At 46.3% G+C, this 27,132-nt stretch overlaps 1 protein-coding gene across 1 annotated transcript in view; it reads right to left on the bottom strand.

Moving 5' to 3' along the window:
• Positions 1–5,526: 5,526 nt before the first annotated feature.
• The window catches only part of LOC132572291 (C-type lectin domain family 2 member B-like), a 33,972-nt gene continuing 12,366 nt past the window's right edge, over positions 5,527–27,132 (bottom strand). The window contains exons 4-6 of the mRNA XM_060239185.1: positions 8,917–9,122; positions 7,799–7,902; positions 5,527–5,722 (exon numbers count right to left, since the gene is read on the bottom strand). Of these exons, the coding sequence (XP_060095168.1) occupies positions 5,578–5,722; positions 7,799–7,902; positions 8,917–9,122 (455 nt within the window). The 3' untranslated portion in view covers positions 5,527–5,577. The remainder of the gene's footprint in view (positions 5,723–7,798; positions 7,903–8,916; positions 9,123–27,132) is intronic.

Genomic DNA, 27,132 nt, shown 5'->3' with positions numbered 1-27,132 from the left:
TTTTGGGGTGCAGACTCTTTAAATTATCTTCAATATTTGTGATTGGACTCACAAATAAGGAACTAGGAAGTATGAATAAGGAACAGGGAACCAACCTCAGTTTTGCTGATTTCTCAATTCCTTCCAGGTGCCCCGTCCAGGATTGAGGCCAGGCTTTTTGGTACCCCAGGCAAGGTCCTCACACCCCCTCACCCCACCGGCCTCCCCCTACACTGACAGCCCCCCCCCCTGGTTGCTCTTGGCCCTGAAGTCATCCTCAAGTGCACCTCATCCCCCAGCTCCTGCTGCCCTGCTAGCAAGGGAGCCAAATGGGGCTGGGCAGGTGGAGTGACTGGCCATGCACTCCCTTCCCCCCTCATCCTCTCAGCCCAGGAAAGACAAAGTCCCAGGCAGCTGCAGCACACCGGGAGTGGCTCTGGATGAAGCAACTTTTTGGTGCCTGGAGAGGCAAGAAGCCCATGGCAGGGAAGGCACCACCAGCTCGCCAGCCCTTCTCCCATGTGGGTGAGGTGGGGGGTGCTCATCTGTGCATGCTCAGGGAGGTGCCCCTCGGCCCAGCCCAATGGCACCTGCTCAAGAGAAATGGTGGGTGACTTATTGGCTAAGGTCAAGGCCTTTGCGGCCCATCAGGAGCAGCAGCAGTGCAGTGGGCAGAAGAAGGAGGCAGCGGCAGGCATGGCTGGCAGGGCTGGTGGGTGGGCACCCTTTGTTTTTGTGGTGCAGCAGGCCTGACAGCAATGAGACTGGCTCCCTCAGGGTGGCTACCACCATCACCCCTGCCTGTCCCCCTGCTGCCAAAAGTTACATGGGGGGCACCCAATTTGGCACCCCCAAGGGCCACTACCCTAGGTGATGACCTAAGGTCACCTAGTGGGTGCACCAGTCCTGACCCTGTCCTCCCACCCAGCTCTGGTCCACCCGCTCTCATGCTCTTCTTTTATAGTAATGGAGCTTCACCATTCATGTTTATTTTTCTTTCATCACCCCACTGCCCAAGTGAACCCTAAGTACTGAAGTTTGCAAAATGAACTAAGCAGATTCTGCCTTCCTTCCGGCTGCACAAAGCAAATACCCAAATGAAGCTTTACCTTTCTAAAGCATATCTCAAAGGCAGCAGGCAGCTTCTCACTCCTCAGGGCTGGCCTTAAGGCAAACGAAGGCAAATGAAGCAATTTGGCCAAATGGGGGCCCCCGGACCAGGGCAATCTAGATGGATTTTATTTGTATCTCTAAGGGTGAGGTCAGACATTCATAAAATCCCGCTACGAGCATGAGTGGATTCCGGAAACATGTCGTATTTTAAGCGGTTGTCCAAACGTCAGCATCTGCGAATGGTGGTTAGCTCGTTCGAGTCCCGTGTTGAGATGATTGGGGCGCGGACTAATTTGATACTGCTTTAAATCAGGAACAAAATTCTTCTGACGGTTCCTGAGCAGAATTTCTCTGTTTGAACACTCCATCGTTGGCGACTCGTCGGAAGCGCACCACCTCTTCCCTCCCAAAGCCCCCTGAAAGTGATATCACTACGCCAGTGAATGAGTGAGTGAATGTTGGCTCGATAAATCGTTTACCCGCCCCTATGTCCGGAAACAAAATCACTTTTGAAAGTAGATGTGACCTAGATGTGAATTCCTAGGGTTTTTTTCTGCATGAGTAGTGCTCGTGCTGGAAAAGTAGTGCCAACGGACTAGCAAAACTGTTAGTGATCCGACCCATTTCAAAGCGACGCTCTGCAGATAGCAGGCATCACTGCGCCTGCGCTAATGCAGATTGACGTCTCATGAAACGAGGTCCGGTAGAGCACTCTGATCGACCAGCGATGGGATCCACATGGGATAGAACGGGAGCCTGGCTGTTGTCTGATCAGAAAATTGGTTGTGCGGATTATAATAGAGGCGCGTTGCAGATGGATTTAATGGTGAGTGTGACCGCACCCTAAGATTCTGCAGACTTTGGCTGTGAATTGGGCCCCGCAAAACTTTTTCCAGGGGCCCCAGAGTTTCAAATTGGGCCCCATTGGCTGGCCCCGGGTCTCATAATTGCTGGGCCCGGGCTGCCCTGTCCTCGCATGATGTCTTGGGTTTACAATTTTGGGAGAGGGGAGACTGCCCGCTGGGGGGGGGGGGCTGTGGAGGCCCCCTAGATTTAGAGGCCCTAGGCTTCAGCCTACTTAGGCTATACATAAATCTGGCACTGCCGTCTGTCCATCTGTTCTTCCATGCTAGGCATAACTCAAAATTGGTTCAGTTTCAGGATGAAGGTGGTACTTGCAGTACCAAAAATGAAGGGAACTGGAACATCCTGCCACAGATTAGCTCCCAAACATCCTTCTGGTATTTGCAGTGGAAGCTTACTGTCAAGAAGCCAGGAAGATGCTGGCAGCACATACAGGGAGGGGGGTGAAAAATACCCCCCCCCCCTATTTCAAAGCAAAGGTGTTTTAGACCTTCCCTGATATGTCATAGATTGTGAGGTTTAGTGGTTAGAGTGTCTGACAAGGATCTAAGTGACACAGGTTTGAATCCGTGAGCTGCCATGGAAAATTACTGCATGACTTTTGGCCAGTTGTTCCGTCTCAGTCTAACATTCCTCACTGAGTCTAACACTCCTCAGTCTAAGATTCCTTAATGTGCTCTTGTTCTCATGAGGTTGTATTGGAAGACAAGAGAAAGAAGTGAGCAGGTTTGAGTCCACTGAAGAGATACAGCAGCACAGACATGGAGCATGGAAAATATCCCCTTATTATAAATGAACAGGGGCTTAAGAAACTCCCTAAGCTCTCAGAGCCCATGTGGGTTACTGGGTAGAGTGCCTGACTGGGATCTAAAAGACCCAGGTTCAAATCCCTCATCTGCAAATGAAGCTTGGTGGGAGACTTTATTTGCAAATCCAATCACAAATATAGAGGATAACTTTAAAATTCTTGGACTGCCTCATATCATACAACCCCACTTTAAAGGGACTCTGACCTCCAAGTAGACCTATACTGTTTCCTGGTCCAAAGGCCAGTTCTTGTGATAACTGGTGCCTGGTTTAAACTCTGCTTCTGGTATCATGAGCTTCTCTGTATTGCCTCCAAAAACCTGTATTGCAAAGAAGAATTTTAATAAGGAATTGAAATGGCTGCATATCCACTGCACCCAAAATAAGGTTTGGACAATCACAACACCCCCCCTCACACACACACACACACATACATTCAGCTGACTTTGCTCTGCTAGTGGTCCTATACTGTTTCATGGTCAGTTCTTGTGCTAACTGCTCCAAAGTGGGGTGCCCCAAGGCAAATACACACTCAAGAGGTGAAGCTGTATCCCCAAAAATCATTGAACCTCCATGAATCATACACCCCCAGACTCCGGAGACTGTTCTCTACATGAAGAAATGCACTGGTACCCAATACAAGCACTGGTTCTGGCACCAAGAGCTGAATGATTGTATGTATGATATGTCCAAACCTTATTTTGGGGTGCAGACTCTTTAAATTATCTTCAATATTTGTGATTGGACTCACAAATAAGGAACTAGGAAGTATGAATAAGGAGCAGGGAACCAACCTCAGTTTTGCTGATTTCTCAATTCCTTCAAGGTGCCCCGTCCAGGACTGAGACCAGGCTTTTTGGTACCCCAGGCAAGGTCCTCACACCCCCTCACCCCACTGGCCTCCCCCTACACTGACAGCCCCCCCCCCCATGGTGGCTCTTGGCCCTGAAGTCATCCTCAAGCGCACCTCATCCCCCAGCTCCTGCTGCCCTGCTAGCAAGGGAGCCAAATGGGGCTGGGCAGGTGGAGTGACTGGCCATGCACTCCCTTCCCCCCCCCCCATCCTCTCAGCCCAGGAAAGACAAAGTCCCAGGCAGCTGCAGCACACCGGGAGTGGCTCTGGATGAGGACACACCAGCCAGGCAACTTTTCAGAGCCTGGAGAGGCAAGGAGCCCATGCCAGGGAAGGCACCACCAGCTCGCCAGCCCTTCTCCCATGTGGCGCAGCAGCACGCTGAAACAGCCTGTCGGTCACTTCCGGGTTCCTGTCCTGCATCTCGACCTGTGTTATTAGTGACAGGCTACTTCGGCGTGCCGCTGCGCCGGCCCCCTGGGTCCCACAACGATGGGACCGATGCCACAGGGACGGGCTCGAAACACTCTATAACCCCTCAAAAGAACAGCAGTCTAGCTCGCTTCCCCCGAGCCCTGCCGCCATAAGCCTCAAGGGGGCTCATTTTGCGGCATCTCCTGGCGGGAGGGTGGCACCCGCACGGGACACATATCAAATGAAAGAGGGGGCGCAGGGCTATCAGAAATAGCCGGCGGAGGGAGTCGGGAGACCACCCCACTGGGGGATCCACACCCCGAAAGTGATGAAGGTGGCGCAGATAGAGCCAACAGAGCAAACAGGACAAAATAAATAGGCTGCATTATGCAGCACAGTTGAGAAAGTGCCTTATCCCATATACTGATGAAGTATATACAGGATTTGAGAACAAAATTGTTTCCGGCGGTGATATTTGGGGGATTTTTGGGGACGTCACAGGAAGTGCTGTGAAGTCACTTCCTGTTTCCGGCAGTGGCATTTGGGGGAAACGATGTCATTTGGGGGAAGTGATGTCACAGGAAGTGATGTCACTTCCCGTTTCCGGCAGGTGACGTGGGGGAAATGATGTCACAGGAAGTGGCGTCACTTCCTGTTTCCGGCGGTGGCATGACATCACCGGAAGAACCGTCACTTCCTGTTTCCGGCAGCGCGCGCGCGAAGCGCACACGCACCCCTACCTTCCGCCCCCCCAAGGTGTCCCTGGCTGGCCTTCAGACATTATGGTCACCCTAGCTCTCCAGATGTGGGCAGATATCAGTTCCCCTGGAGAAAATGGCAGTTAACACTGCCAGACCAAGCTTCTTGCTATGGAAGCTGACTGAGTGATTTTGGACCAGTCACAGACTTTCAGCCTAACCTGCCTCACAGGGTTCTTGTGCAGATCAAAAGACGGTAGAGGCGAATGATGTAAATTGCTTTGGTCCCCACTGTGAAGAAAGACTGTGCTTTTCCTAGATAGGGACTGCAGGGGGGAAGGAGTTAGAAAGCATTTCCATTTCTTTTGCCCTCCCCCCCATCTCTTCTCTGATACCCCCTTCTCTGATAACTTACCCCACATTTCCCCATTTTCTCAATTTCCCTTCCCAACTGCTGCCTTCTTGAGATACCTTGCCACCCTCTATCTTTTTCTTCCCTTCCCTTCCCAGTCCCCCACCAATTCACCCATACTACAGATAATTTCCTGGTGCTCTGCAGCCCAGAAAGTATTTGTTTAGCCTGAGCCAGAGACTTCATGATTCTGGCTCCAGCCTGGTGGAATATTTCCCACCTTCCTCAGACTAAACAAGAAAGTAAGCCTTGCAAGGTAGGCTTGCAGAATGAGTTTCTCACAAAAGCAATTAACCTGGTAAGTGGTCACCCAGTCTAAAATGCTGGATTTAGGATGAAGCTAGTGGAAGTCATATAACCAATATAATGTAATCTCAGGCATAAACTGAACTCCATGCACTTTTATTGGAAGGCTTAACACAGTTCTCCCAGTCTTGTCACTTTGTGGCTGAATAATGCCTTTTCTTTGTATAGATATCAGGATGGCTGCAGACCCAATTTCTTATTCTGTGGCAACGTGAGGAAACTGCAGAGTCAGAAGTCAGAAATGCACAATCTCCTCCTTCTTCTTTCATCTCCAACCTACACCATAAATATAACAGAGGCTGTTCAGTCAAGCCAGGCTTTTTGTAGATCACATAGCAAAGATGAAGAACAAACAAACAGGTTCAGTAAAACCATAGAGCAAGCTTGTCCAACCTGTGGCCCAAGGATGGCTTTGAATGTGGCCCCAAGACAACACAGCTTTCTTAAAACAGCCCCTGGAACTGTGTGCTGCAGCTACATCTGCACCTGGGGCTGAAGCTACATCTGGTTGCTTTTTCCTCCTGCTTGCTTTCCCCCCCTACCACCAGAGAGGGCGCCAGAGCTGACTCAGAGCATGTGTGTGTGAGTGCTCTTCCTTTGCTCCTGGGTGCTCTCCAGCTCTTCTTTCTTCCTGCTGTGGCCCCTCTGGATCTCCCACCCAGGACAAGGAGCCCTTGGCTGTGCTCTGGAGGTATCAGGGGTGGCTGTGGGTCCCTCTCTGGGAAAGTTGGGGAGCAGAGCCAGCCTCCCAAGCTCCTGGGCAAGTTTGTGGGGTGGGAGTTCTGCCTGCCGGAGGGCTGCTGGTCCCTCTCTATGAAGGCTGGAGGTGGGGTGTGTGCGGCGGAGCTGGTGTAAAAACTTAGGTTCGATTCTTTGCTCTTTCATAGAAGTCTGCTGAGTGACCTGAAGCCAGTCACACTCACTGGTAGTTTTTAAGCAGTGGCTGGGACAAACACTTGTCAGGGATGCTCTAGGCCCCTGGTGGCGAACCTATGGCACGCGTGCCAGAGGCGGCACTCAGAGCCCTCTCTCTGGGCACGTGCGCCGTCACCTGTTTTTGCCTCTCCCGCTATCCACGCTGCCCGTTTTCGTTTCCCCTACTCCCCCACCACCCATTTTCGCCTCTATCACTCTCCCTGCCACCTGTTTTTGCCTCTCTCGCTCTCCCTGCCACCCATTTTCACCTTTCTTGCTTTCCCTGCCACCCATTTTTGCCTCTCACTCTCCCTGCCACCTGTTTTCACCTCTCTCGCTTTCCCGCAACCCGTTTTCACCTCTCCCGCTCTCCCCGCCATCCGTTTTTGCTTCTCCTGCTCTCCCCGCCATCCCTTTTCGCCTCTCCCACTCTCCCCGCCACCCATTTTTGCCTCTCCCGCTCTCCCCGCCACCCATTTTTGCCTCTCCCACTCTCCCCACCATCCATTTCAGCTTCTTCCGCTCTTCCCACTTTCCCTTTTTCTAAACTAAAACCTCAGTATTCAGGTTAAATTGCCATGTTGGCACTTTGCGATAAATAAGTGGGTTTTAGGTTGCAATTTGGGCACTCGCTCTCTAAAAGGTTCGCCATTACTGCTCTAGGCTAATTTATTTTATTTTAATTTTTATTTTGCGAATTTATAGTCCACCCTTTTCCAAGATGGGCTCAGGGCGGATTACAACACAATAAAACATAGAGCAGGGGGTTGGACTAGATGGCCTGTATGGCCCCTTCCAACTCTATGATTCTATTATTCCTCTATGATTCTACATACAGCCTAGCCTACCTTGCTGTAGGTTGGGGTTTTAAACGGTGTAAGAGTAAAGATAGAGTAAAAAGAAGCCTGTATTCCACCCAGTACTCAACAGACTGAACCCAAGTGCCTTCTAAACATAGTTATTTAAGTACCCTGAAGGAATGTGCCACAGCCTAATCTGCATTGCTGCCTGCTACTGTCATAATGGTATTAGAGTTCTTCCCTCTGGTACTGAAGTGTTATGGTCTAGAATTGCCTTCCATTCCCTAGGACTTCACATGAGTCATAAGGGAAATGGGGGTGGGGAGGAAGCAATATTTATAGGAAAGCAAGGCATAGAACTAGATTTGCCCCCTCTATTCCCCTTCCTTCCAATTTGGCTCCTGGATTCTGATTGACCATTAATTTCTTTTCACATACACTAAAACAGGTATGCAGGAGATTGGTGATTGTTGGAAAGAGGCAGGCCCTTTGCCTTCTTTCACAATTTCACGAGGTGGTTGTTGTGAATAGAAAATGGAGGAGGGGATAATGAAGTTGTAAGGCACTTTGGGTCCCTGTGGGAGAGAAAAGCATGGTACAAAAATCTAATAAAAATTTAAAAGGAACAAGGACTCACATATTGTTCAGTTCTCTTCCATCTATCCATTTCCAAGTCTGGTCAGGTTCTTTCCGGAGGCCAATCCAGTAATCAGTAGAGCACCTGTAATGTAGAATGAACGCCTTCCATGCATACAAAGACAGGGTTATAAATATTTGTTTGAATGTATTTAAACATTTCTCTTTCAATCTTCCACTCAACCCAGTGTCTCCCCAAGGCAGCAAACATTAAAGACATTTCAAAAATTAAGATGTTAAAAGAAGAATTTTAATGTTTTCCTAAAGTTTATTTTCCATCCCCTGTTATATTCACAGCTAACCATTTATAACCAACAACATGTGACATTTGAAGCACTGAGAAATCTTTAGATGGGCAAGACAGGCATGGTGGGGGAAGACAAGTACTGGGGTACCTTAGGGCGTCCATGGGTCTGAGCCATTTTAGAGAAGAATCTGGCCATTAAAAAATGCCATGAGGGCCTGATCCTGCTGGGGCCTTGTGATCATGTTCCCTCCAGTCCTACACATACCTTTTCAAATGCCAAAACAAACCTCATGAGAGGGTTATGACTTCCAGGGCCAGGTGAACTCAGACAAAGACTAAGAAAAAGAGGAGGTCCAAAGATGTTATGTGTAGACCTATAATTATTTTCCCCCAACAATTTTTAAAATATAGAATTACATTGAAGTTGCATTTTTAAGAGGAAGACTAATGTCCAACTGAAGATTATCATCCTACAGCTGAGCTGAGAAAATTTAGGATTATGCATTTTAAAGCCAAGTTGTTTCTTGGTTACTTCTTCACACTTGTGCCTGAAATAGCTTATGCAACAACAAAAAATTCAAAATCACTGATGGAAGTAGGAGCTGATTGCTGCTGCAAAAACAGAGGAATTCACGATGGCAATGGAATACCCATATGGAAAATTCCCCTGAAGTTTTCTTCAGCCCTCCATGTTGCCACCCACCATCCCCACCAGTGAAAGGGTTATTTTTTGTTGCTATCAAAAAATTGGTAATAGCCAAGCTGGCAATGGTTTCCTGTACTTTCCCACAAATGCCTGTAAGGTTCTTCCTGGCTCTTTAAGAACTGATTCTCTCTCCTAAAAGCTAATCAAATATATTTGTTGTCCTCACCTTTTCTGTCTCTGTCTCGATCACAGCCAAGGAGGAGCCAAAGGAAGCACAAAAACTTTGGCTGGAAGTCCAGTTTTTTTCTTCCTCTGAGAAAAAGTAGCATTTTCCTTCATAGTTAAACCATCCAGAAGGGCAGGCTGGACGGCAGGGGGCAGGGACATCCACATCAGAGTGCTGCTGGTTATATTCTCTCCACAAGACCTTCACTAAGGAAAGAAAGAGGGAAAGTTATCCTCTGGACACCAAGACCCACCATTAGGCACACTCAGACAGATCAAATGGATCGTTTCATATGCAAAGTTCCCCCAAAGAGATTTGTTCAAAATTTTCTTGAAAATCTTCAAAGAAGAAGATTCTACAACTCTCCAAGGAGTTTATTCTGTTGCTGAACTTGGCCACTTCAGTAAAGGCAAGAATATTCCCGGGGACTAGAATGACCTTTCAGAGAGGTCCATAGAAATCAGTTCATAAAGGGCTCTTCCCTGCCAGATTTCATCTCAGAGAGGCCTGAGAGGAACAGAACAGAGCAGAGCAGCTCTGATAAGCTGAGACAGCTGGAGAAGTTGCTAAGGATTTCTGCGTTTTGAAAGACTTCATTCTGAGGCTTGGGTGACTGCTGAAAAGGCTGAGTTGTGATAGCTGGGGAACTACTGTACGTTTGGGTGAGTGGGCTAAAGGTGAAAGTGATTGATTGATTGATTGATTGATTGAGAGTAATTGTTGATGATTGCTTAGGAGTGGTCTGCTCCACCCTCTTTGCATTTTAAGCTGCGCCTTGCCAAAGGGCGAGAGCTAAAGGGCTCTTGGCCTGTGGCTCTTTGCCTGGGGGCTTCCTAAGGACCAGGAACCCAGATCCCTGATTTCCTTGTTCTCCCAATAAGGTAAGTTGATCTTCCAGAAGGGGAGCCACGTAAATAACAGCATTTAAAGAGGACTGTATATTTAATATATATATCATGAAGGTAGAATGCCAGCAGGGGGGTGGGGGCTTTCCAGTGTTTTGCACTGAGTGTCACATGTATGACTATCTGCCCACAGGACAGAAGTCTTGGGTGTGTGCTCGATGCAAGGAGCTCCTGGTCCTCAGGGAACGAGTTCGTACCCTTGAGGCCGAGGTGACTGCCCTGGAGAAGCAGAGACGGTCAGTTAGGCAATTGGGGAAGACTCTTGGGGGCGTATTAGATGAGCCCCACTCTGAATGTGGCAGCCCCGTTGCTGCCAGAGAGCGTGAGGGTCTAGAGGGAACAGGGCACCTTGCTGAGGATAAGGGGAATGCGCCCTCAGAAGGGACCTCTTCTTCGGTTGGTGAGCAGGAATCCTTTCGCGCCAAGGAACCATCCCTGGACAGGGGGAGAGGGGGGGTCTTGGTAGTTGGTGATTCGATCCTTAGGCAAGTAGACAGCTGGGTGGCGAAACCGCGTATTGACCGTATGGTGACTTGCCTGCCTGGTGCGAAGGTAGCGGACATTACGCGTGTAGTAGATAGGCTGATAGACAGTGCTGGGGAGGAGCCTGTGGTCGTGGTGCATGTTGGCACCAACGATGTGGGGAAATGCAGTCGTGAGGTCCTGGAGGAGAAATTTAGGCTGCTAGGTGGGAGACTTAAGGCCAGGACCTCCAAGGTGGCCTTCTCGGAAGTGCTACCTGTTCCACGTGCAGGGCAGGAGAGACAGGCGCAAATTAGAAGTCTCAATGTGTGGATGAGACGATGGTGTAAGGAGGAAGGGTTTAAGTTTGTTAGGCACTGGGATGCTTTCTGGAACAAGCGGGAGCTGTACAAAAGAGACGGTCTCCACTTGTCTCCGGATGGAACCAGGCTGCTGGCGCTTAAAATCAAAAAGGTGGCAGAGCAGTTTTTAAACTAAATCTTGGGGGAAAGCCGATAGGAGATGGAATGTCTCTGGTTCGGGAGGACTCATCTCAAAGAGATGAAGGGTTGGCTTCTATTTTTCTACCGAGTAACGGATCAGAGTTGTCCACTGTGATGGTGACAAACAGTATGGACTGTCTGCCAGAGTCTCGAGGCAGCAGGACAGAGGTGGCGGGCCTAGCTTGCCTGGGAAATTATAAATGTTTGTATGCAAATGCTAGAAGTGTCCAAAGTAAAATTGGTGAATTGGAATGTTTAGTGTTGGGAGAAAACATAGACATTGTGGGAATTTCAGAAACTTGGTGGAATGAGGAGAATCAGTGGGACACAGTGATTCCTGGATATAAGTTATATCGGAAGGATAGGGAGGGAAGGGTTGGAGGTGGGGTGGCTCTGTATGTCAGAGAGGATATACGGTCCAGTAAGACTGAGGTCAGAGAATTAGATTCCCTTTTAGAAATGCTTTGGGTTGAAATAGAGGGCCCAAAAGGAATTTTAACTATGGGAGTTTGTTATCGCCCACCAAATCAAAAGAGAGAGGACGATTATAATATGATGGAAGGATTAAAGATAGCGGCTAAACGTAAAAACTGTGTCGTAATAGGTGATTTTAACTACCCGCAGATTGATTGGGTCAATATGTGTTCTGGTCGAGAGAAAGAGATTGAGTTTCTTGATGCTCTCAATGACTGTGCTATGGAGCAGATGGTCTCAGAACCTACCAGAGGTGGGGCTGTTACACCTCAAACAACTTTTTATTGGGGAATATTAATATTTCTTAGCTCAAAATGGTAGGCCTACGAGAGGTGAGGTGTATGGGATCTATGTCTTTGTCTACGGAGATAGACCACTGAAAATCCTTTGGTTAATAATGGATTTTATTATAGCATAGGTTTCAAATAGTTACATCCCAATCAAACAATTTCAAGCATACAAGAGGAATACAAGAGGTTAGCTGAATAAGCAGGATGGGGGAGGGTGATACAATACCTAGATCTTTGCAGGGTAGGCTCAGTCAGAGGAAATGCAAGGCTTCTGGAGGGAGATTTCTCTTGAGAGGAAGGGGGGGTGAGGGTAGGAAGGGGGTGGAGGGAGGAGAGGATGAAGGGATTCCCTTTTTCCTTCCTTTTTCTTCTTCTGCAACCAGCATCCACGAACCCTAAACCTGACAGGTTGGGTTGTCTGTTTTCTAGGGTAAATTACGTCACATCACTCAATTCCACTACCCAATGAGGGGGCAGAGTGTCACACCAATGGAAAGTCGGGGTGTCATATGTGTAATATCCAATCAGAGACCATTCGTATCATAGATCCATACCCCAACATAGGTATTTTAATTACACTGGCCAAATGACTTTATGGCTTTGTTTTTCCCAAAACTGGTTCCTTTGAAGCTCCCCAAAAGTGATAGATTTCTCTCTTAGTGTCAAACATGGATGGGCATCCATCAAGTGGTCAGGGGACTGGCTGACTTTGATGGCCTTAGCAATTAATTAAAGAAAAATAGAAACTTTGTTAAAAGTCAGAATTGTGAGATCAGTTTACAGGTTATAACACACATTCACAACAAAAGGAGTGCTTGGCCTCTAACCTCGTGTTTCTGCCATCTTGTCCTGAGGATTACCAGATACAAGCCATTTATTTTTGTTGGAGGTTTCCTGGGTCATTCTTATTTCCTTATGCTTTGATAACAGGACTTTTAAAGGTTGCCAAAAGTGAAGGAATTTTTATGGCACTGCCCACCAGTCTCTCTGAGCCTGAAACTTTTTCATTCCCAGGAGCAGAAAGATGGACGCTTCTCAACCTTTCAGCTGGCCACATGTTGTTCTGGCTTGTGTACCAGAATCACATTACAGACCTGCTTTGGGTCAAGAAGGAACTGGATTTGTCTCCCTTATGTGCAAGAAAGACCATTCCAATTCAAATGGGCATTGCTGTATCCAATTAATATTCTAGGGTTACATTGCAATATCACATTCCAGGGGTGCATGGCTTGGGAATAAGTACAGGGGTGTCTTCCTGGGTATCAGTCCCCCCCTTGAAAATGGAGACGAACTCTCAGTGAGACTTCTTTTTCACATCAAGGTACAACCATTCATACAGATATAGAAAGAGAAAGAAATGTCAGGCCATAAAATATGATTGAGAACAGAGAGAGAGGAGAAAAAAAAGGTTATGGGAGCTTTAAAATCTTGCAGCCAATTAAAAGGTAAAAAAAAATAATAATAAAAAAACTGCAGGCCAGTTCAAAATTAACTGGAACCTTTAGTGGGTTAAGCTGAATTCATGGGGTGTGCATATATGTTTCTGATAATGAACACTGAGCCTCTGAGGTTGCATGTACAAAGAACATGGGAGTCAAAACCATATTTGGATAGGTGCTTAGGGGGAAGACAGTTTCTTGCCTTATAAAAGTGGGAGTATACATTTTTACCAAAACCAATCCTCCTTCTATACTATACTATGCATATATATAAGGTCACTTATAATAGCTAATCATAGGTTCTAATATAAATGAAGTACAAAACAGTAACTAAACTTATATTGCTAATTAACAGGATATCAAAAGTTGCATAGTTACACACACAAAAAAAAATGCTCAAAATATATGCTCAATGTTTCTAAACTACCAAACAGGCAGTTATTAACTCATGGCTAAAATATTCTTATCAAACTTGAAGACAAACATAGAATATCATTTTCTTGAGGGGGAAGGGGAAAGAACATAGGATTCTATTAGTCTACAGCAAAATGGGGTTCAGCAACAAAGATACATAGGTACATTTACATTGACATTTTCCTCTTGTAGGCTTTGTCTATGCATCTACGAAATTAACAGGCACATTTGAAATCTGTTATTCTTTCCCCTTGTATTCTTGCAGCAGGGATGTATCTGGAACCATCATTTCCGAAGGGACAGGTTTTTTTGCTGCACACCTTTGTTTGGGCAAACTGAAGTCTTCAGGGTCATTTTTACTGCTGGCATGTGTGTAAATGAGCTGGAAGATATAGCACATGAGGTTAAATTGCCCTCTGTTTCTTCAGGGCCATTTGTAAAACAAAAGGTTGCATTCCTTTAGCTACATGCCACAAGTAGGCAATTCATTGTCCCAGTGGGACTCCACCCATTTCCTGCTCCTCTTCTTCTTCAAAGGACAGAGGAAGAAAGATGGCTCTGAGCACATGTGTCTCTGTGCAATGCTGGTATACCTTTTGGTAAAATTTCCTGTTTTCCCTTTTAAATTTAAGTCAGTCCTGCCCCATACAAAAATGTGGGTTGCAGGGCCCTTTTTCCTTTTCTCATTTTTGGAAAAAGAGATGGCTTCGTCTTTCTCTGTGATTTTTTGTGATCTAGAAAGAAAAAGCAGTCTGTTTTTCCTTTATTTCCTTATTGAACAAAGGATTTGTTTTCCCTGCATGGAGCGGAAAAAAAAGGAGAACACAAGGAGATAAGAATTTCAAAACACCCGGTTCTTTTGTAAGTATAAACGTCATGCAATGGAGGGGGGAAGAGGGAAGCTGGTATCAGCCATTGCCTGGCTGTGAAATCTGTAGAAGCATATGAGAGGCTTAAGAATTCTGCTTGCAGTTCCCAATTTCCAGCAAGGGGGAATAAAAATTGCTTTTGGCTGTTTGCAGAGAAAAAAAAATGGTCTTAATTTAAAAGGGAAGGCATTTAAAAAAAAAAAACTCTGTTCAAACTTGGGTTAAAAAGAATTTCCTTTCAAAAATACTAGATTCTGTTTAAAACTCATTGGATCCATTCAGAAATCTATTCAAAAATCTCACTGGCTTCCATTCAAAAATCTATTCAAAAAAAAAATCTCTGACTTCCACTCCACAGTACTAGATTCCTATTCAAAAATCACTGACTTCCATTCAAAAATCACTGACTTCCCCCCCTAGTTTTTTTCTGGACTGAAGGGAGAGAGGAAGAAAAAAACTCTTTGTAGTTCTTTGCCTTTCCTTTGTCTAAGGTATATCTCTGTGCTGACCACGTGGGCACTGGTCTTTGTTTTAATTTTAAAAAGTTTCTCTGTGGGGGAAGTTTTGTAAAAAAAAAGTCTGGCTGGAGTTTTCAAAATAATGCTGTTTGTCTGTTTGCCACCCCTGTGTTGGTATTAAGGCTTTTTGGACTGTCTCTGTTTTCATTGCACAAACGTGCTGTTTGTACCTGGTCTGCCTTGCAGGGTTGGCGTGCAAGTGCAGAGCAGAGTTGTTAGTGATGAGGGGAGAGAAATGGGTAGGTGTGGCAGTTGCTTGTAGTTCCTGCCAAGCATGCAAAGGAGAGACTGTAGAAGAAAAAAAAGTGGGGAGGGGGAGAACATGTGGGATTTCTGAAAAGGGGAAAAAAAGATGGCCGCTCTTGTAAGGTTGCCAGTCTCCAGTTGGAACCTGGAGATTACTTCCAAAATTATATCTTATGCTTAGAGTTTAAGTATCATGTCTCTTTGGGGAAAAGGGCTTAAAGAAAAATAAGACACCATGTGTTATGGTTTTCCAATGCAGTCTTCAAATATTTGGAACCTCCAGGCTGGAGCTGGCATCCTAAAGTTTCACTTAGAGCCAATCCTTTGCTAAAAGGAAATGCTCAGAGTTTTTTTGGTTTTTCTCTTTTTGAGTTTTTGTTTTTGGTTCCATCTTTTGAGTTTTGAATACTTTCATTGGCTGCTACATTAAACAGACTTCATTTGCATGTCTCCAGGTCTCGGCTGGAGATCTCCAGGTTTGCCCTGGAGGTTGGCATTTCTGTTTGTTCTTAGATATATATGCACATATGCCTAAATATATGCATATATAGATATTTTTCTGGAAATTGTAATGCATTCATAGTTCTTCTGAGTGACTATATTTGATTGAGTTTGCCAAGGCTTCCAATCTATTGAATTGACGCCTTAACCAACATACCAGATAAATTAAAAAAGACTACCATGCCAGCTTGTATGGCAAGGATTATCACTATGGGATACATTACAATATTTAAAAATTTAAAAAGAAAAACAACCTGGTCCTGAAGTGCAATCCTTGGAGGAGAGTGTATTCTGTAAGGGAAAAGGGTTATGCCTGGCTGCATAGTACTTCTAGCTGAAGATCAAGAAATAAACATATACACAAATAGCAGAGGCTTGCCCCCCCACCCTTGCTGCTGGGGTGCAGGGTCAAGTTTCCTATATTTACATAGTAGCTCAATGCTTGTAGCCTCAGAGAGCCACAATAGTCTCAGCTAGATCAATCAGAGCAGGTGTAGGAGCATAATTCAGTGAGATCTGTCTGATCTTTATAGAGGAGGCTTTTCCAGGTTTATCTGGGGGTTGCTTTTCAGAATTCTGCTGGAGAGCAGCTGGAGCAGAGTTGGCCACAGCGTCAGGGGGCTTCCCTTTCCAGTCTTTCAACTGAGAGCAGTGGAAGAACTTGAGCCAGGTACCTCCTGACTTGGGGATGGCAACTTGGTACACAGCAGGGCTGATCCTCTTTGTGATTGGGACTGGTCCCTTCCATTTGGCAGTGAGGGCATGCTCTTTTTCAGAAAACTTTCTGTACATTACAAGTTGACCCTCTTCCCATTGTCTGGGGTTTCGTACCCATCCCAGTCTTTTATCCATTGCTTGACGGGCTATGCCTAACTGCAGGGCAACCTTTTTATGAATGGCAGAGATTTCAGTGACCAGGGACCTTACCCATGCATCACTTATTACAACTGGTTCCAAGTCTGATGGGAGGCTTGTATCTAACCAAAAAGCCTCTGGGAAAAGCATTTTTCTGCCAGTCATCACTTGATGTGGTGAGAAACCATGAACAGCTTTAGTACCTCTAAGAGCCATGAGGATGATGGGGAGTTTTTCATCCCAGTCCCTGCCAGAGGATTTAACCATTTTGCACAGAGCCTCCTTGAGCGTTCTGTTTGTACGTTCTATATTTCCAGAACTTTGGGGATGACCAGCCACATGAAATCTTTGCTGTATGCCTAATGCTTTGCATAATTCCTTTGTGATGTCACCAATGAAGGCTCCGCCTCTATCACTATCAATTTGACGACTTATGCCCCACCTAGACCAAACATTATTAAAGAGAAGGCGGGCTGCAGTTGCTGCTGTGTTATTTCTGCAGGGAAATGCCTCTACCCACTTGCTGAAGGGATCAATTATTGTCAGACAATGCCGGTTGCCACGGGATGTGAGAGGGAGGGGGCCTATGAAGTCAATCTGAATCCGTGCCCAAGGACCCTCTATTCTCTGGTGTTGTATGGGTGCTTTGGCTCCTGTGTTGTCTGCGTTAACCATTGCACAGGCTAGGCAGTTGTCTACCCATTGCTCAATGTCCTGTCTCATGTTTGGCCACCACCCTGTGTCTTTGACTCTTTCTAGGGTGAGCTCTCTTCCTCTGTGTCCTTGTTCATGGGCAAGTTGAATTAAATCACCTCTAAGTTCTACAGGGACTATCCAGTGCCTGTTGCGGTTCTGATCCACAGCCCAGTAGACTCCTTCTAGTTTCTCAATGGTATATCTGCCTGTGGGGTCTTTTCCTACAGTGGCTAGGCTTTGGATTTGCTCATCTCCCTCCTGGAGAGTAGATAGGTCTAAGAGGGGAGCAGGGAGTGCTGCTTTTTGTCTGGTTGTAACTGGGTGTAGAGGTTGGGGACTAGGCTCTGGGTTTGCTGGGTCCTGGTCCTCCAGGGCAGCTTCTTTAGCTAGTGCATCCACTCGGTTGTTCCAGGTGCTTGTGTCTGAATTATTTTTCTGATGGCCTTTGACATGTGTGACCCAGGTTGCAGCTTGCCTGCTCTGAATTAGTGCAGCAACATGGATCCATTTGTCTCTGTGTGAGATGGGCTTCCCCTCTGAGGATTTGAACTCATTTGCCAACCATACTGGCAGCCATACAGTTGCAGCTTTTGCTGTCCAATCTGAATCTGTATATATAGCCAGGGGGCAATCTGAGGGTTCAAATTCCAGGATGGCACGGAGGGCTGCTACCTCTGCTGCCTGGCTAGAATGTGGACGTGCTATGCCCTTTAGAACATAAGAATCATGTACTCTGATTGCAGCATAGCCTGTCTTGGGGGAACCATTTACATGGAAGGAGGAGCCATCGCAGAACCAGCACACAAAGCCTTGCTGCTGTGCTTCTGCTAGAGACTCTCCCCATATAACTGGCCACTGAGAGTGATTCATCTGAGGGAGGGGGCATTCATGCTGTTCCCCTGAAACTATGAGGCCATAAGGGGCAGGAGATTCAGTTTGCTCTTTCTTGTAGTCCACTCCTCTGCCTACCAGTTTTAGTGTCCATTTAGCAATCCTTGCATTGGAGACCTGACCATCTTGCACTTTCCCTGAAAGGATGTATTTGAGAGGTGTGTGTGTAGTTTGAACTATGACTTTTGCACCTCCTATAATGAATTCCCAGTGTGTAAGGCTCCAAACTAGGGCTAGGCAATTCTTCTCACAGGGGCTGAATCTGGCTTCTACAGGGGTGAGGTTCCTAGAGGCATAGGCAATGACTCTTAGAGAGCCTGTTTGCTGTTGTAAGAGAGTGGCCCCTATGCTTTCGTCTGAAGTGGCTAGCTGTATGTAGAAAGGCTTAGTCATGTCTGGGTGTGCAAGCGCTGGGGCTTGAATCAAACTACGTTTGAGCTCTGCAAAAGCTTTCTGTTGCTCAGGTCCCCAGTTCCAGCGAACTCCTTTCTTTAAGAGTGCATATAAGGGACGTGCCTTGTCTGCAAATGATTCAATGAAATCCCTAGAGAAGTTGAATGTTCCCAGAAGAGCTCTCAGAGTAGGGGGGTCAGTGGGGGCTGGGAGTTTAGAAACAACTTCTACCCTCTGAGAGTCTGGGGTGCGTCCATCAGTTCCTAAGGAGAGGCCAAGGTATTTCACTTCGGTTTTGACCAACTGGGCTTTCTCTCGGTTTGCCTTGAAACCTGTCTCTCTAATGAGGTTTAAGACCTCCCTTGTGATTTCACGTGTTCTCTCTTCCGTGTCAGAATACACGAGAATATCGTCAACGTACGAAACAACATGGGGGCGAGATGCAGGGCTCAATTTGTCCCACATTTGAACCACGTGTGCATGGCAAATGCTGGGGCTAGAGTGGAAACCCTGGGGGGTCCTTTTGAAAGCATACTGCTGACCTCGGAATGTGAAGGCAAATTTATACCAGCAGGATTCATGTAGTTTAATTGAGTGAAAGGCGTTGGCCAGGTCCAAAACACTGTAGTATTTGGCCCCTGCAGCAATGGCTGTCAGGATTTCATTGTATTTAGCCACCACTGGAGCCACAGGAGGTGTGACTGCATTAAGAGCTCGAAAATCCACAGTTAGTCTCCAGGTTACTCCGTCTGCCTTGAGGACTGGCCATAGGGGCGCGTTGCAGATGGACTGCATGGGTGTAATTACATCCCATTGCAAAAGACCTTCAATAGTTTTCCCTATCCCTATTTCTGCTTCTTTAGGATACCTATACTGCTTCTGAGGGGGTGGGTCTTTCCCTTCAATGAGAACACAGGCACCTTTAACGGTCCCACATTCTACTTTGTCTGTGACCCAGACTTCAGGAAACTCTTCCACCCAAGGGTCGCCTACACTTGGGGCTAGGGGTAAGGGAGCCTTTAGAGCAGCACATCTATGGATAGCAGATATTATTTCAGGTCCATTCTGAACTTGCCATAAGAAACCATTGGCCAAATCGACTGTAATGCTCTGTCCTCTGAGAAAGGGCATTCCTAAAATTCCTGCATCCTCCCTGAGATTCTCACAAGCTGCAATTACAGTCCTGAGCATTCCTACGGTCAGGGGTATGTCTTCCCAGATCTTGGTCCTGTGGGACCCTCCTGCAAAGCCTTCCAAAATTGTGGCCTTGTTAGTTTGTGTTCCACAAGCAGCCAATTCTGGGTGCAGCACATTCAGTGAAGCTCCAGTGTCAACTAAAAGTGTGGCAGGTAACTCTTTCCCTGAGGTCCCAACACCTGCCTTAACGGTTGGCCTTCCCCATTCATCAGGGGCTAATCTAGCTATGACTTCCTGGGGTAAAGGCAAGGACCTCGGGCAGCCCTATTGCTGGTGGCTAGGCCCTGGACGTTGGTCGTGGCGAACACGTGACTCTGAAACTGTTGCTATCCTTGGGACACTCTGGGGGCGATGTTCTTGAGGGGCATGGAAAGGGTTTGAATTCTGTGCTTGGGGTGGGGTTTTGGGCCTCGAGTGTGCAGGTTGGCTCTGTGCAAGCTGACTGTGTAAAGGCTGGCTTTGTGTAGCGGCAGGCATGAGTGTAGCTTGATATTGCATAGCAGCAGGGGGCATAGAATTCAGAAGGCCTGCAAGGAGCACTTGCAAGGGTTGCTTGTCATAGTAAGACATATCAGCTCCTGTGTCTCTGAGTTGGTTCCAAACAGCCTTTCTCAGTGTTTCTTGTGGGAGATGCTGGGGTGCCTGACTGTGTGGCGGTCCCTGAGCAAGTCCTTGTGTCATTTGTGCTGGAGCTGAAGGGGGATTCTGTCTAGGAGGGGGAGCTGGGTGAAAATTCTGGGGTGGGGCAGCTCTAGCAGGGTCATGTCCGTATCCAGGTTCTTGATTCCTAGTTGGGTATCTATTGTTGCCTGCCCTGTCCCTATTCCAGCTGCGTGGAGGGGGCTGAGGTGCATTAGGTCGGCTGCTTGTCTCATTCCTGTATTGTGAATGAGGCCCATTGTTAGCATATGTGACTACCTGAATTGGCTCTGAGTTTTTGGGCTCCTGATTTTTACGATTGGAACGGTTTTGCAGTTTCAGGCCTCCTGTCTCTCTCAGATAGTCAGTAGCCTGCCTAATTCTGGCTGCTAAGGTGTCCCAAGGAACTGCAAGGGGATCCAGTAGGCCAATGATGGTTTTTGTCTGGGTATTTAGTCCTGCAACAAGCGTTGTTTTAAAGTCTGCATCATCAAATTCATAGGTTCCATGTAGGCTTTGAACTCTCCTTGCTAGCATGGCTAAAAGCTTTTTCCTATCTACATATGCTTCTGGGTTTTCCCCTGGGCCTTGAGTTTCTGTGATGTACAGGTGTTCAAGTGGGCGTCCAGGCCAGAGCAATTTTGCAACCTCTCTCATCCAGTCAAGCTGGTTTCTAAGAGCTGAGAGATGGCGTGTGGCTATACCAGATTCAATGGTGGGGCCATCTATTCCATTTGTACAGAGCCTTGCTAGCTGGGAAAGGTCTTCTCCTATAGCATTTGGGTAGGTGTTCTGGATGGCAGTGAACCAGGCAGTCCCAGTCTCCCTAGTAAGGGGACCAATTTGGTCAGCAATAGCCTTTGCCTCCTGCGGCTTCCAGGGTACCTTTTCACTGACCTCCTGAACATTCAGTCTCCCTCCTGCGCTTCGGGTGGAAACTGTTCTTGTAGTTACGGGTTGGACAGGAGCTGGCTCAGGGATTTGCTCAGAAATAGGGTCTGTGTCAGCCTGAGTGCTGACTGGCTTACTGGTGACTGGGGGTGGGACAGGTACAGGCCTAGTTGGTCTGAGTGGTGGCCAGTCTGGGTTGTAAGGAGGGGGTGGGGGCTTAGCATCTTTCTGTTGACTGTCAGGCTCTAGCTCAGAGAAATCCATGTCTACAATAGTGCCTGGATGTACAGAGGCAATCAAGGCCTTCTGTAGTCCTAATTTGCGTGTGAGGGAGTGTATTTCTTTCCTGCAGGCGTCATGTGAAGACTCAAGTTTTTGTGCAGACTGGTGCTCTACTAAAAATTTGGCTGCATGCTGAGTTTCTGTGAGTTGTTTTTCTAAGTCTGCAGCCCTTTGTTCTGCTGCACTAGCACGGGTCAAAGCATCCTTAAGTTTCTGTTGGGCATCTAAAGAAGAGGAGGCATAAGCCTGTTTGTCAACAAATAGGTCATATTTCTCAGCACGCAAGTTCTCTATCTCTGTCTCCTTTAATTCTAATTTTTCACGTAACTCTGTGTCAAGGGAGACCCATCTGTTGTGTGCCTCATATTGTAGTGTGTCTATCTGTTCTATGTAGGATCTTTCAGTAGCCTCTAGTTTCTCCTCAGATTCCTGTTTTAGAGTGTTCAATTTTTCTGTCCATTCCCGTTCTAGCTGTTGTAATTTCTCTCTGGAGTCTCTCTGCATTGTCTCTGTTCTCTCAGCTAATTCCTTTTCTAGTTTTGCCAATTTTTCTGCAGCTTCCTCATAACTAGCCTGCATCTCATTTGCATATTCAGCACAGTCTCCCAGTGCTGACCATAGACCCCAAGCAGCATACTTGTCTTTAGAGGATGAACGGGGCTTAAACCCTTCACAGAAATCTTGAAAGGCATTTTTCAGAGTGGTGCGTGGGTCTGGCCCTTTAAACACACCTCCCTTCCATGGGTTCTCTCCTTGTTTGATAAGCCACTTCTGAAGTTTGCCTAACTTCTCTTTGGGTTTAAACATTGTTTGGGATGGGGAAGAGGGCTCCTTTTTGTCTGAGGGGTCCTTTTTGTTGAACATGATGTCTCTGTTGGCTTAATCAGAGCTGCTCATTAAGGGTAAAACTGCTGGCTCTCTCTTGAGCTGCTCCTTAAAGGGACAGCATTCTGCCTGAGAAAGGGGATTTTGCACACAGGTGAGACTTTTCCCTAGCCTATGAGAACCCAACCAGATAGCCCTGGGCAAAATAACAAACAGGGAGGCCCATGCTGGGCACTGATTCCCAAGGACCTCAGCGAGTGTCAACCCCTTGCGTTCGACTAAAGCTCATGGCCGTTTGCACGGAATCTCATGGCCCAATCGGTGCGGCTGACTGACACTCCACCGTAGAGAGAAAAAAGAGAAAGCTGATCCCCACCGATAGTTTTCAAGCACACAGAATCTCACACACACACTTAACCAGGATTTTTCAGGGTCTTTTCTCTAAGTCTGTACACTTAGGTTCTGAGGCTTGGCTCACAGCTCCCAAAAGTAGAGGACATGCCAATCACATTCTCCACAACTTCTGAGGCTTAGCTCACAGTTCCCAAAAGTACAGGACATGCCCGCTGCATTCTCCACCACTTTTGTTACACCTCAAACAACTTTTTATTGGGGAATATTAATATTTCTTAGCTCAAAATGGTAGGCCTACGAGAGGTGAGGTGTATGGGATCTATGTCTTTGTCTACGGAGATAGACCACTGAAAATCCTTTGGTTAATAATGGATTTTATTATAGCATAGGTTTCAAATAGTTACATCCCAATCAAACAATTTCAAGCATACAAGAGGAATACAAGAGGTTAGCTGAATAAGCAGGATGGGGGAGGGTGATACAATACCTAGATCTTTGCAGGGTAGGCTCAGTCAGAGGAAATGCAAGGCTTCTGGAGGGAGATTTCTCTTGAGAGGAAGGGGGGGTGAGGGTAGGAAGGGGGTGGAGGGAGGAGAGGATGAAGGGATTCCCTTTTTCCTTCCTTTTTCTTCTTCTGCAACCAGCATCCACGAACCCTAAACCTGACAGGTTGGGTTGTCTGTTTTCTAGGGTAAATTACGTCACATCACTCAATTCCACTACCCAATGAGGGGGCAGAGTGTCACACCAATGGAAAGTCGGGGTGTCATATGTGTAATATCCAATCAGAGACCATTCGTATCATAGATCCATACCCCAACATAGGTATTTTAATTACACTGGCCAAATGACTTTATGGCTTTGTTTTTCCCAAAACTGGTTCCTTTGAAGCTCCCCAAAAGTGATAGATTTCTCTCTTAGTGTCAAACATGGATGGGCATCCATCAAGTGGTCAGGGGACTGGCTGACTTTGATGGCCTTAGCAATTAATTAAAGAAAAATAGAAACTTTGTTAAAAGTCAGAATTGTGAGATCAGTTTACAGGTTATAACACACATTCACAACAAAAGGAGTGCTTGGCCTCTAACCTCGTGTTTCTGCCATCTTGTCCTGAGGATTACCAGATACAAGCCATTTATTTTTGTTGGAGGTTTCCTGGGTCATTCTTATTTCCTTATGCTTTGATAACAGGACTTTTAAAGGTTGCCAAAAGTGAAGGAATTTTTATGGCACTGCCCACCAGTCTCTCTGAGCCTGAAACTTTTTCATTCCCAGGAGCAGAAAGATGGACGCTTCTCAACCTTTCAGCTGGCCACATGTTGTTCTGGCTTGTGTACCAGAATCACATTACAGACCTGCTTTGGGTCAAGAAGGAACTGGATTTGTCTCCCTTATGTGCAAGAAAGACCATTCCAATTCAAATGGGCATTGCTGTATCCAATTAATATTCTAGGGTTACATTGCAATATCACATTCCAGGGGTGCATGGCTTGGGAATAAGTACAGGGGTGTCTTCCTGGGTGAGAGAAAGAGATTGAGTTTCTTGATGCTCTCAATGACTGTGCTATGGAGCAGATGGTCTCAGAACCTACCAGAGGTGGGGCGATCCTGGATCTGGTCCTAAGTAATGCCCAAGACTTAGTGAGAGACGTAAAAGTGATTGCGCCGCTTGGGAACAGTGACCATAATGTTATTTATTTCACCGTTTGTATAAATAGGGAGTTGCCCAAAAAGACCGCCACAACCACATTTAACTTTAAAAGGGGTAAATTCTCTGAGATGAGGAGGCATGTGAGGAGGAAACTGAAAGGAAAGGTAAATACGGTCAAAACCCTTGGGGAAGCTTGGAGACTATTTAAAACTATAATCCTAGAAGCTCAGATAAAATACATACCACAAGTTAGGAAAGGCACAAACAGGTATAAGAAGAGGCCAGCATGGTTAACAAACAAAGTAATGGAAGCTGTAAAAGGTAAGAAGGACTCCTTTAAGCGGTGGAAAACCAGTCCAAGTGAGATTAATAAAAGGGAACACAGGCAGTGGCAAATCAAATGCAAGACTGTGATCAGGCAGGCAAAAAGGGACTATGAGGAGCATATTGCAAAAAACATAAAGACCAACAATAAAAATTTCTTCAAATATATTAGAAGTAGGAAACCAGCCAGGGAAGCAGTGGGGCCCTTGGATGACCATGGGGTAAAAGGATTACTGAAGGAGGATGGGGAAATGGCTGAGAAGCTGAATGCATTTTTTGCCTCCGTCTTCACCGTGGAAGATGAGAAGTGTTTGCCCGCCCCAGAACCACTAATATTGGAAGGGGTGTTGAAAGACCTGAGTCAGATTGAGGTGACAAAAGAGGAGGTCCTACAACTAATAGACAAATTAAAAACTAATAAGTCACCGGGTCCGGATGGCATACATCCGAGAGTTCTGAAAGAACTCAAAGTTGAACTTGTGGATCTTCTAACAAAAATCTGTAATCTTTCATTGAAATCTGCCTCCGTTCCTGAGGACTGGAAGGTAGCAAATGTCACCCCCATCTTTAAAAAGGGTTCCAGAGGAGATCCGGGAAATTACAGGCCAGTCAGTCTGACTTCAATACCGGGAAAGTTGGTAGAAACCATTATCAAGGACAGAATGAGTAGGCACATTGATGAACACGGGTTATTGAGGAAGACTCAGCATGGGTTCTGCAAGGGAAGATCTTGCCTCACTAACCTGTTACATTTCTTTGAGGGGGTGAACAAACATGTGGACAAAGGAGACCCGATAGATGTTGTTTACCTTGACTTCCAGAAAGCTTTTGATAAAGTTCCTCATCAAAGGCTCCTTAGAAAGCTTGAGAGTCATGGAGTAAAAGGACAAGTCCTCTTGTGGATCAAAAACTGGCTGAGTAATAGGAAGCAGAGAGTGAGTATAAATGGGCATTCTTCGCAGTGGAGGACGGTAAGCAGTGGGGTGCCGCAGGGCTCGGTACTGGGTCCCATCCTCTTTAACTTGTTCATAAATGATTTAGAGTTGGGAGTGAGCAGTGAAGTGGCCAAATTTGCGGATGACACTAAATTGTTCAGGGTGGTGAGAACCAGAGAGGATTGTGAGGAACTCCAAAGGGATCTGTTGAGGCTGGGTGAGTGGGCGTCAACGTGGCAGATGCGGTTCAATGTGGCCAAGTGCAAAGTAATGCACATTGGGGCCAAGAATCCCAGCTACAAATACAAGTTGATGGGGTGTGAACTGGCAGAGACAGACCAAGAGAGAGATCTTGGGGTCATGGTAGATAATTCACTGAAAATGTCAAGACAGTGTGCGTTTGCAATAAAAAAGGCCAACGCCATGCTGGGAATTATTAGGAAGGGAATTGAAAACAAATCAGCCAGTATCATAATGCCTCTGTATAAATCGATGGTGCGGTCTCATTTGGAGTACTGTGTGCAGTTCTGGTCGCCGCACCTCAAAAAGGATATTATAGCATTGGAGAAAGTTCAGAAAAGGGCAACTAAAATGATTAAAGGGCTGGAACACCTTCCCTATGAAGAAAGGTTGAAACGCTTAGGGCTCTTTAGCTTGGAGAAACGTCGACTGAGGGGTGACATGATAGAAGTTTACAAGATAATGCATGGGATGGAGAAAGTAGAGAAAGAAGTACTTTTCTCCCTTTCTCACAATACAAGAACTCGTGGGCATTCGATGAAATTGCTGAGCAGACAGGTTAAAACGGATAAAAGGAAGTACTTCTTCACCCAAAGGGTGATTAACATGTGGAATTCACTGCCACAGGAGGTGGTGGCGTCCACAAGCATAGCCACCTTCAAGAAGGGGTTAGATAAAAATATGGAGCAGAGGTCCATCAGTGGCTATTAGCCACAGTGTGTGTGTGTGTGTATATATGTATATATATATATTTGGCCGCTGTGTGACACAGAATGTTGGACTGGATGGGCCATTGGCCTGATCTAACATGGCTTCTCTTATGTTCTTATGTTCTTATTTTAGACAGATAGGAGACAGCATCTCCATTTTACAAGTAATTCAATCTTCCCTGAAAGAGCAAACCCAAGAAGGTGAGATGTCATTAGCATCTGAGTTCTTCCTTTCCCACTGACCTTCTCAAGGGTGATTTGCTTATTTTTAAAAGAAAAGATAAATGGAAGGAAACTGAAACTAAGCCTTCACACATATACATTTTCCTGGTTTGCAGGTAGGGCTGCCAGTTGACTGGCAATTGGCCTCCATCAATTTCTTCAGGGTACTTAAATAATTGTATTTAGAAGGCACTTGGGTGCAGTCTGTTGGGTAGTGGGTGGAATACAGAAAACATGAGTTAAAGCTCATTTCACTCTATCTCTACTCTAGTGTCATTTGAAACCTCAACTTCCACCAAGGTAAGTTAGGTTCTACATGGTGGGGGAGGATAAGTACGGGGGGTAGTTTAGAGCCAAACTTGATTTTATACTGTCCATGGGTCTGACCCATTTTAGGGCGATGGAGGCATTGGAGTACCCACATGGACTCCATCAATCAGTATAGCAGGAGGAGGAAAAATGGCATCGCCAATGCTAGGATGTCATTTTC

Source organism: Heteronotia binoei, chromosome 5, assembly GCF_032191835.1.
Source record: "Heteronotia binoei isolate CCM8104 ecotype False Entrance Well chromosome 5, APGP_CSIRO_Hbin_v1, whole genome shotgun sequence".
In the NCBI taxonomy this organism is placed as follows: domain Eukaryota; kingdom Metazoa; phylum Chordata; class Lepidosauria; order Squamata; family Gekkonidae; genus Heteronotia; species Heteronotia binoei.
The sequence above is the reverse complement of the archived record's forward strand: the minus strand, read 5'-3'. Positions and strand labels throughout refer to the sequence as shown.